Here is a 12213-nt window from a genome sequence, read left to right on the forward strand (position 1 = left end):
ATGGAAACGAAAAATGCAACAGAGCTGACAGAGTTTGCTCTCACAGGACTTACATATCAACCAGAGTGGCAAATCCTCTTGTTCCTGCTGTTCTTAATGCTATACCTCATCACCATTGTGGGAAACCCTGGTCTGATTGCTCTCATCTGTAATGACCCTCACCTTCACATTCCCATGTACTTATTCCTTGGGAGCTTGGGTTTTGTAGATACTTGGTTATCACCCACAGTGGCCTCTAAGATGCTGGTCAACTTCTTTGCCAAGAGCAAAATGATCTCTCTCTTTGATTGCAAGATACAATTTTTTTCCATTGCAATCTGTAACCATGGAATGTTTTTTGCTGACAACATTGGCGTATGATCACTATGTGGCCATATGCAAACCATTACATTACCCAGTGATTATGATGACTAGGCTATGCATCTGGCTATTAGTTTTGTCATTTTTAGGTGGCCTTTTCCATGCCATATTTCATAATGCTTTTTTATTCAGATTAACTTTTTGCAATTCCATCATAGTACATCACTTTTACTGTGACATTATACCATTGTTTAAGATTTCCTGTACTGATCCTTCCATTAATTTTCTGATGATTTTTATTTTCTCTGGGTCAATACAGTTGTTCACTATTTTCATTGTTCTTGTGTCTTACACACTTATTCTCTTTACAACCTTAAAAAAGAAGTCTGTAGAAGGCATAAGGAAGGCCTTCTCCACCTGTGGAGCCCACCTCCTATGTGTCTCTTTATACTATGGGCCTCTTCTCTTCATGTATGTGTGCCCTGGATCCACACAAGCAGATGATCAAGATATGATGGACCTTTTATTTTACACTGTCATAATTCCTTTGTTAAATCCAATTATCTACAGCCTGAGAAATAAGAAAGTCATAGATTCACTGACAAAAATGTTAAAGAGAAATGCTAATAGGTGTTCTTTTTTCATTAAAACAGCACATAATTGTTCAGGTTAGATGTTGCTATGTGTTGACTAGTGTTCAAAGTTTTTTGCATTTATAATTGTCCTACTATTTTAATGACTTAAGATGTTACTGCCTAACAAATTCCTTAAAGTATTTGCATATCTTATTCAAAAATATGTAAGGAGGGGGTGGAGGCAAGATGGCGGAGTAGGAGGATGCGGAATTTGCGTCCACATTCCTCGTCCACTAGGGCACCTACCAGGCACTGGTGAGGTACCATGGACACCTAGGGGACAGGAGGAACCCTTAGCGACTGGGTAGGACATGGAGCGTGGGAGGAGTGAAGGGGGAGGAGAAGTGGAGGCGGGACGGGACTGGCGCCCCTGAGGTTGGGGTTCTGTTTTGCCTTGTTGTTGTTGACACATTTATATTTTTATTTTTTCTAATAAATCTTTTATTTTTCAAAATTTATTTTATTCTTTATACTTTGTTATTGTTCTGCTCCTTTTGGCTTGTTCCCCCCTTCTTTTTTTTTTCTTTTTTCTGTTGTGGTTTTGTTTTACCCTGTTGCAGTTGTTTCAATTATATTTTTATTTTTCTTAATACATTTTTTACCTTACTAATTTTATTTTATTTTTTATTCTTTGTTATTGTACTGCTCCTTTTTTTCTTTTTTCTTTTTTTCCACTGAGCCACATGGCTTGTGGGATCTTGGTTCCCAGGCTGGAGGTTGGGCCTCCAAACAAACAAAAAACAAAAGCTGTCCTCAAAAATTATATTAAGATTTAAAGGGTTTTCTCTTCTAAATGTTAGAAAAACTAAAGTATAAAAACAAGCTTTTAATCTACTCTGATATACTTTGGAAAATTTTACACAATTTTCTTAGAATCAGAAAAATTGTAGATGAGTCAATTCGGATGAAAGGATTCTTATACATACTGTATTATTTATCATAAAACATTGTTTAAGTTTAATGTATATAACATGTTGATTTGATACATTTGTATATGGTAATTTGATTGCCATTGTAACATTAGCTAGCACTCTATCACATCATATAATTGTCATTTCTTTTTTGTGGTGGGAATAATTAAGATCTAGCCTCTTAGTACTTTTGATGATTATAATAAACTATTTTTGTCTCCATTTACTATACTGTACATTAGATTCCAGCACTTATTTATCTATTAGTTGCAAGTTTGTACCTTAAACAACACAACTCCTATTCTCTCACTCCCTATCTCCTGGTAACTACCATTTTACTCTGTTTTTATGAGTTTGGCTTTTTTATATCCACATGTAGGTTATATCATACAGTATTTGTCTTTCTCAATCTGATTTATCTCACTTAGCATAATGTCCTCAAGGTCCATCCGTGTTTTCACAAATGGTAGGATATCATTCTTTCTGATGGCTGAATAATATTCAATTGTGTGTGTATATATATACATACATACATATATACACCACACTATATACCACACCTTATTTATCCATCCATCCTATGATGGGCACTTAGGTGTCTCTGTATCTTGTCTATTGTTGATAATGCTGCAATAAACATTGGAGTGCAGATATCCCTTTTATAACTTGTTTTCATTTCCTTTGAGTATATACCCAGAAGTGGAACTTAGAGAACATATGGCAGTTTTGTTTTTAATTTTTTGAGGAAAATACATATTATGCATAATGGCTAAACCAATTTACGTTCACACCAACAGTGTATAAGAGTTCCCTTTCCTCCAAATCTTTGCCAATACTTGTTATTTCTTGCCTTCTTGATGACAGGCATTCTGAGAGGTGTGAAGTGATATCTCATTGTGGTTTTGATTTGCATTATCCTAATGATTAGTGATGTTGAACATCCTTTCATGTGCTGTTGACCATTTGAATGTCTTTTGGAAAAATATTTTTTTAGTTCCTCTGCACATTTTTAAATCAGATTGTACTTTTACTATTGAGTTGTATGAGTTCCTTACACATTTTGAATATTAACCCTTAATTTTTTAAATGATGAGTTTTGAATAATTGTCTTTGTAGACTCTTCTTCAAAATTAATAGAGTCAATTTTCAGAAGAGGTCACTAAGGATCATTGATAGGACACTGAAAACAAGTTCACCCCTTCCAGGTCACTGCGATAGAGGTAGGACTGGAATCAATATCACTTTTTACCCATAACACTGTACAGCTGTCATAAGAAGTACAAGTCACAGTTAACTTCAAAATGCCTATAATTTAATGAGGAAGTTATACATTCACATATAAGAAAGGTAGATTATACATAAGGCATTCTAGATTGTGTTGAGTGTATAAGACATGTTTGAGTGCAGAGAAAATGGAGATCAGTGTGGTCTGGGGAATTTAGTTAAAACTTTATTAAGTAGCCTTATATATAAATTATGCTTTATATAAAGGAGTAAATGATTTAGATATATGAGCAAAATCAACAGAAATAATCATGGACAGAGTCAGTGTTAATGGAAATGGGTATGACATTGGGAAAAGGAATAAAGGAGGTGATAATCAATGGATATTTAATTCCTTAGCTAGCCAAGATTACTGTTTTTACAATTGAATAGTCGTCCCCTTAACCTTAGTGATCTTCATGCAGTTCCTAAAATACAATTTTAACATGTTTATTGTATGCTTTTTTCAAACAGGCTCTCCACTGGGAGATTATATGAAAACTTTTGCTCAATGAAAAAGAATAAGTATGTAAAGAAAAACTGATTTTAAATTTATTTTTTAAATCTTTAATATAAATACTGACACTGAACTTATCTGAGAACACTGAACCAAATATGGATACCCTAAATTTGTACACTGTACTTGTGCAAATTCATAAAGACAAACCTTTTCCACTGTAAGCATCCTCCCTGGAGTTATCAAAATAGTCTCGTGAATCTGAGTTTCAGATTTGAGGTCGTAGAGGCTGACATGTTAGGGGAATGAAAGTCCCCTAGGAGTTTGTGTGCCTGTATCACAGAGACAGTAGGAGAAGCTGAAGAAGCTCCTCTCCTTGTTGTAAAAAGAAAAATTTGAAGATAAAATTATACATGTTCTAAATTAGAATCTTATATCTTCGTAATTCTTATCTCAACAGATAATATAGAGATGACTGAGGATAACTGCTCCTTGACAACTGAATTTATCCTCATAGGACTTACAGATCACCCAGAGCTAAAAGACCCTTCTGTTTCTGATGTTCCTTACCATCTATCTGATCAGGGAAACCTTGGTCTGGTGACATTGATATTTACAGAGCATAGTCTTTACACATGAATGTACATCTTTCTTGGTAACCTCGCTCTGATGGATTCCTGTTGTTCCTGTGCCATTACCCACAAAATGCTGGAGATATTGTCCTTTTCTAAGGACAGAATGATTTCGCTCTATGAATGCATGGCACAATTTTATTTTCTCTGCCTTGCTGAAAGAGCAGATTCCTTTCTCCTGGCAGCAATGGCCTACAATCGCTTTGTGGCCATATGTAACCCACCTCAGTACCACACCATGATGTCAAAGAAACTCTGCATTCAGATGACCACAGGGGCTTACATAGCTGGAAACCTGCATTCCATGATTCACACAGGGTTTCTGTTTAGTTTCACTCTCCATGGGTCTCATCAAGTCATTCACTTTTTTTTGGTGATGTTCTTCCATTATACAGATTCTCCTGTGTTGACCCTTATACCAATGAATTAATGATATTTATCTCTGGCTGATCAGTTCAAACCTTTACTATTACCACAGTAATAATCTCTTACCAGTACATCATTTTCACAATTTTCAAAAAGGAAATCTAAAGAAGGAAGAAGGAAAGCTTCATCTACTTGTGCATCACACTTTGTCTCAATAGTCTATGGTTCTCTTCTCTTCATGTACATTCGACCAAATTCAGTTAATGAAGAAGATAAAGATATACCCGTTGCTATTTTTTATACTCTAGTGATTCCTTTATTAAACCCTTTTATTTATAGTCTAAGAAATAAGGAAGTAATAAATGTTGTGAAAAAAATTATGAAGATATCATAACATTCTGAAACAATTATCATGCTATGTGGACAATGGATTTTAACTTGATAAAACTTTTTCAAAATCAAGGAATACTGAGAAAGTGGGAAATGACAACTTTATACATAAAATGTTAAATTATTAACACATGATTGGTGTATGAGTCAAATAAACAAGTTCAGAAAAGAGACTTTCTGCTAAAATGTATTCCAAAATATAAGCTACTAGGTTTCATCAGGGGTAAACTAAATAATTACTCTTGAGGTCAAAATTATGTTCCAGTATAATTAGTTCCACCAGTTACTCTTAGTTTCAGAGTATAATGAGTTACAATTTTCAACAAACCCAACAAACCCTAGAAGTAGAAGTCATTATATACAAAGGTTGCCTCCATTTGATATTGCTGGCAAATTTCTCCAATCTGAAGGCATAATCTAACAAACTCCCCATGTCTCAAGTTCTTAAAAATTAATCCCTTCTTAAGCAATACTGTGTGACAGAAGTAAACTATATATTTCCATTTGAATCTGAATTTTGAGTTTAAGAGATTATATTTGAATATGAATTCATGTACAATATTTATTCACTAATCAACAACATTTTCCTCTTAATTGTTAGTCAATTTTCTATCAAGTTCTCTGAAATAGAATATCTGAACAAATTGGTGATTTATCAATCTGTAGTTGAACATGTTGCTACCTACATTGACATCCCTTATGTATTTGATATTATCATGTTGTTTGCTTTTGATTGGCAGTCCATCATATATGACAGTGTAATTCCTGAATATATTAATTAAATAAAAGTTTTTTTCTCTCTGATATTATGTCACTTGCTTGTTATTAGGAATATCACTAACCTGGACTGATTCCAATTATAAGTATTGATGTATGCATAGCATTAACAAAAACCTGGAGATGCTGATCAAGCATATTGAGATATAAAATGTTAAAAATTCTACATTTATAAACAAAAACACTTATTGATCCTTACATGTACAATTATGAAAGAAAAAAAAATTTACTGAGAACCTACTATCTGCTAGGCACTAAGCTAGAACTCATATATGTTACCTACTAAAGAGTTAGACATGATTTTTCATGATTTTCCTCAGTAAAAAATTTCATACTTTGAAATATCAAGGAAAGGATTTATTACCAAAAGACCAAATCTAGAAATAATAAGCAGATTAATTGATGTATATGATTCTCTGATCATTTGCCTTTTGGCCTCAATCCATTTTCCAACTTCCTCTCCTGTGTTTTGTTTTATAATTAAGGACCACTGTAAACTCTATTTCCCAGACTCCCTCCCTTTCAAATGTCTTCTGGCTAGATTCAGACAATGAGGAGCACTGTAACTAAAGAGTGGGGGGAAACCCACAATATTTCTCCCCTGTTCCACTGCTGTAGGGAGTGTCTCCAGCGCAAGCTGCATCTTATCACTGAGTCCACCTCCTGCAGGGAAAATGCTCATGCGGGTCAAATCATGGGTTCTGTTAACTAACCACTCATCCTCATGGGAGCTTCCTACCATTAGTAATCTCTGGGCTGCCTTACTATTCCCTGTTTGACTTTTTGATTTTACAACACTTTCAAACCGTTTGCTAAATTAAATTTTCTCTTCTTAACTAGTGGGCAAGGTTTTTGTTTTCTTGAATTGTTCCTCTTACAATGACTACATAAAATTTAAAAACTTTTATATAATAGTAAAATAGAAGAGTTAACAGCCACATAAAAATACAAGAAAAAATATTTAAGACATTTATGAGGGAAAGAAAAAGTTTAACACCTTTAATATATAAGGAACTCTTACAATTCATTAAAACATGCAAAGATCTGAATGGAAGGAAGGGCCAGTGAACATTCAACAGAAGAATTAAAAATATCCAATAAGTTTAAGAAATATATTTAACTTATTTCAATTTAAATAAATGAAATTAAAAATTTTTTGTTTTATTTATTTTACTTCTATGGGGTGAGGGGAAAGAAGAGCTATCAGTTTGGAAAACATTTAAAAGGATAATGATAGCCAATTTGTGGGAATATAATGGAGCAGTTGTAATTCTAAGATTGATACAGTCTTTCTGGAGGACAGTAAACAAAATAGATTAGATTTGGGGTGGCCACAACTGGGGAAGAATCTTGATCATGGGACTTAGAGGTCATCCGGGACCAGGGTAGAGCCTGAGTGGGACAGTGGTGGCCATTGATGGCACTTACTAAAGTGGCACCTCAGAAGCCACCCAGATCTCTTAGCAGAGTAATGGACACCTACACAGGCAGCACACTGAACCTCTGTGCATGTGACCCACTCATTTTAACATTCCCCTCTGCTGGAGCAAAGGTTCCAGCACAGGGAGAGGGAAAAAGACACACTTAAAGGGAACAGGGCCCCCTCAAAGCCCAATCCTCATGGCTTCTGAAAAAATAAATAATAAAACATAAATAAACAATTTACCAGATAAAAAATTCAAACATTGGTAGTAAAAACGTGAACGGAATTAGGGAAAATAATTGATCTAAACACTGAACAATTTAACAAGGAACTAGAGTATAAAAAAGACCCAGTCAAAAATGAATAATTCAATAGGTGAAATAAAAAACACACTAGAAGAAATGAATAGTAGACCAACTGATACAGAAGAATGCATAAGTGATTTGGAAGACAGAATAATGAAAATCAACCAATCAGAACAATAGGAAGAAAAACAAGTTTAAAAAATAAAAGCACTCTGGAATACCATGAAGTGTTTCTGTATTCACATTATAGGGGTTCCAGAAGGAGAAAATAGAGAAAATGGTGAACAAAAATGTATTTGAGGAAATTGTAGTTAAAAATCTCCCAAACCTGAAGAAGGAATAGATATCCAGGTACATGAAGCACAGAGGGTCCCAAAGAAGATGAGCCCAAATAGACCCATACCAGGATATATCCTAACAAAAGTTAAAGAGAGAACTCTAAGGCAGCGAGAAAAAGGAGAGCTATATTCAAATGAATCCCCATAAGACTATCAGCTGATTTCTTTGCAGAAACTTTGCAGGCTAGAAGAGAGTAGCATAATGTATTCAAAGTCCTGAAAGGGAAAAACTTGAAACCTAGGATACTTTACCTCTCAAGATTATGATTTAGAATAGAATGAGATAAAGAAATTCTCAAACAAGCAAAAACTAAAGAAATTCATCAATACTAAAATGGTGAAGGGTCTTCTCCAAATGGAAAAGAAATAAGAATCTGTAAGAAAGGGAAAAAAATCTCACTAGAAAAGGCAAATATATAGTAAGGAGGGAGGACCAATCAATTAAATAAGCCAGTGTGTAGATTAAAAGACAAAAAATTGTAACAGCAACTTTAACTATAGTAAATACTCAAGGGATAAGCATGAAGATATAAAATATGACATCAAATACACAAAATGTTAGGTAGAGGAGTAAAAATGTAGATCTTTTAGATTGTGTTTGAGTGTAAACAACTACTAGTTTAAAGCAAGTAGATATAATTACAGGTCAACATTTAGGAACCCTATGGTAACCACAAATCAAAAATGTACAATAGATACACACACACACACACACACACAAAGAACGCAAGCATAATCTTAAAGAAAATAATAAAACCACAAAGGAAGAAAAAAGAAGAAAGAATGAACAGAGAAGAACTACAAAAACAACCAGAAAACAAGTAATAAAATATCAATAATTACTGTAAATGACAATGGACCAAATGCTCCAATCAAAAGACAAAGAATGGCTCATTGGACCCTTCAATAGGCTGCTTTCAAGAGACTGCTTTCAGGGATAAAGACAAACAGACTGAAAAGGAAGGGTTGGAAAAAGATTTTTCATGTAAACAGAAATGACCAGTAAGTGGGGGTTAGCAATATTCACATCAGACAAAATAGACTTTAAAACAAAGGCTATAATGAAAGACAAAGAAGGGCATTATATTATGATCAAAGTATTAATACAAGAAGATATTATATTCATTAACATATATGCACCCAATACAAGAGCACCTAAATATATCAAACAAATACTAGCAGACATAAAGGGAGAAATTGAAAATAATACAATAATAGTAGGGTACTTTAACAGCCCACTTACATCAATGGACAGATCATCCAGACAGAAAAGCAATAAGGCAACAGTGGTCTTAAATGACATGTAAGTCCAGTAGAACTTAATAGATATATACAGGACACTACAGCTAAAAATAGCAGAATATACATTCTTTTCAAGTGCATATGGAATGTTCCCCAGGACAGATTACAGGCTAGGCCACAAAACAAGTCTCAACAAAATTAAGAGAATAGAAATTATATAAAGCATTTTTTCCAACCACAACATTATGAAACTAGAAGTCAATTACAAGAAGAAAAATGAGAAAAGAACAAACAAGTGGAGATGACACAACATGCTACTAAAAAACCAATGGGTCAATGATGAAATCAAAGTGGAAATCAGAAAATACCTTGAGACAAATGAAAATGGAAGCACAACACTCCAAAATCTATATGATTCAGTGAAAGCATTTCTAAGAGGCGGCTTTATAGCCATTCAGGCCATTTTCAATAACAAACAAACAAAAAGCAAATAAACAACCTAACCTACCAACTAAAAGATTTAGAAAAAGAAGAACAAAGCCCAAAGTTAGCAGAAGGAAGGAAATAATAAAGGTCAGAGATGAAATAAACAAAATAGAGATCAAAATGACAATAGAAAAGATCAAAGAAACCTAGAACTGGTTCTTTGATATGATAAAAAATTGATAAACCATTAACCAAGCTAACCAATAAGAAAAGAAAGGACCCAAATAAATAAAATAAGAAATGAAAGAGGAGAAATAACAGCTGATAACACAGAGATACAAAAAATCTTAATACTAAAAATGGTCATGTGCCAACACATTGGACAACCTAGAAAAAATGGGCAAATTTCTTGAAATATACACCCTGCCAAAACTGAATCAAGAAAAAACAAGCAATTTGAACAGACTGGTCACCAACAGTGAAATAGAATCTGTAATTTTAAAAAGTCCCTGCAAACAAAATACAGGACCAATGGTCCTGCATCTTCTTGATTCAATTTTGGCAGGGTGTATGTTTCAAGAAATTTGCCCCCTGCCAAAACTGAATCAAGAAGAAACAGGCAATTTAAAGATGTAGACATAGAGAATGGACTTGAGGACACAGGGTGGGAGGGGGAAGCTGGGGTGAAGTGAGGGTAGCATCGACATATATACACTACCGAATGTAAAATAGTTAGCTAGTGGGAAGCAGCAGCATAGCAGAGATATCAGCTCAGTACTTTGCAATGACCTAGAGGGGTGGGATAGGGAGGATGGGAGGGAGGCTCAAGAGGGAGGGGATATGGGGACATATGTATGCATATGGCTGATTCACTTTGGCGTACAACAGAAACTAACAGTATTGTGAAGCAATTATACTCCAATAAAGATCTATTAAAAAAAATAATAAAGTACAGGACCAGACAGCTTCACTGGGGAATTGTACTAAACATATAAAGAAGAGCTAATACCTAAACTTCTCAACCCATTTCAAAAACTGAAGTGGAGGGAACACTCCCAAATTCATCCTATGAGGTCACCACTATCCTGATACCAAAACCAGACAAAGACACTAAAGAAAGAAAATAATAGGCGAATATCTTTGATGAAAATAGATGCAAAAATCCTCAACAAAATATTAGCAAACCATATCCAACAAATATAAAAAGGATCATATACCATGATCAAGTTGGATTTATTCCAGGGATGAAAAGATGGTTCAGTATTCACAAATAATGTGATACACCATATTAATAAAAGGAATGATAAAAATCATATGATCATCTCAATAGATGCAGAAAAAGCATTTGCCAAGATTCAACATTTATTCATGATAAAAACTCTCCTCAAAGTGGGTATAGAGGGAACATATCTCAACATAATGAAGTCCATAAATTTAGCACATACTTAGCATGTTTTTCATTTTTCTAAGTCTGTCCATTGATTCACATTTTTTGAATTTAAATGATTGCATTTATTTCCATCCCCCCCCCAGAAAAACAGATCCCATCTATTAAGGAGGTATAATAAACAAAATTAAGAGGAAATTCCAAAGTGCATGTTTCATTTCAACTCTCTTCCTCCATAGTTTCACTTTATAATTTCTTACTGACTATTCCTTTCATTTACTCCATGTATTTCAGACACTGCCCAGTGAGGAGATGGAAAAAGAAAATGCAATGTTACTGATAGAGTTTATTTTCATAGGACTTACACATCAACAAAAATGGCAAATCCCCTTGTTACTGGTGTTCTTGGTGATATATCTCATCACTGTCATGGGGAACCTTGGTCTGATTGCTTTTTTATGTAATGACCTTCATCTTCACATCCCCATGTACTTATTCCTTGGGAATTTGGCTTTTGTGGATGCCTGGATATCATCCACAGTGACCTCCTCCTGGCCCCAGCCAGATGTTGGTGAATTTCTTTGCCAAGAGCAAAATGATATCTCTCACTGAATGGAAGATACAATTTTTTCCCTTTGTAATCAGTGTTTTTGTTGGCAACGATGGCATATGATCGCTATGTGACTGTATGCAAACCGTTACCTTATCCAGTAATTATGACCAATAGACTAAGCATCCAGCTGTTGGTTTTGTCATTTTTAGGTGGCCTTGTTCATGCCATACTTCATAATGTTTTTAAATTCAGATTAACCTTCTATAATTCTATCATAATAGAGAACACATACTGTGACATTGTACCATTGTTTAAAATTCCCTGTACTGACCCTTCCATTAATTTTCTGATTGTATTTATTTTCTATGGCTCAATACAGTTGTGCATAATTCTGACTGTTCTTGTCCCTTATAAAGTTGCCCTCTTTACAATATTAAAAAAGAAGTCTGTACAAGGCATAAGGAAAGCCTTCTACACATGTGGAGCCCATCTATTAACTATCTCTTTATACTATGACCCTCTATTCTCCATGTATGTGCTCCCTAGATCTGCAGAAGCAGATGCTCAAGATACAGTGGACTCTCTATTTTGAACTGTCATAATTCCTTTGTTAAATCCAGTCATCTATAGTCTGGGAAATAAGAAAATCATAGGTTCTCTGGAAAAAATGCTAAAGAAAATACTTAGATCTCACACTAATATCTGTTCTCCATTCATTAAAAGTCACATAAGTGTGCAGATTAGATATGTGTTGATTAGTGTTCAAAGTTTTTGCACTTACAATTGCCCTAGAGATTTTATGACTTAA

At 34.3% G+C, this 12213-nt stretch overlaps 1 protein-coding gene and 2 pseudogenes across 1 annotated transcript; all 3 read left to right on the forward strand.

The window, feature by feature from the left end:
* Positions 1–973, forward strand: LOC133092956 (olfactory receptor 5H8-like). The gene is given in 2 exon segments (XM_061192715.1): positions 1–320; positions 322–973. Coding segments are annotated over 2 exon segments (972 nt in total).
* Positions 974–4037: 3064 nt separating this feature from the next.
* On the forward strand, positions 4038–4958 carry LOC133093252 (olfactory receptor 5K1-like; annotated as a pseudogene).
* A 6206-nt stretch (positions 4959–11164) lies between these two features.
* On the forward strand, positions 11165–12213 carry LOC133092957 (olfactory receptor 5H2-like; annotated as a pseudogene).

Source organism: Eubalaena glacialis, chromosome 6, assembly GCF_028564815.1.
Source record: "Eubalaena glacialis isolate mEubGla1 chromosome 6, mEubGla1.1.hap2.+ XY, whole genome shotgun sequence".
Classification (NCBI taxonomy): Eukaryota; Metazoa; Chordata; class Mammalia; order Artiodactyla; family Balaenidae; genus Eubalaena; species Eubalaena glacialis.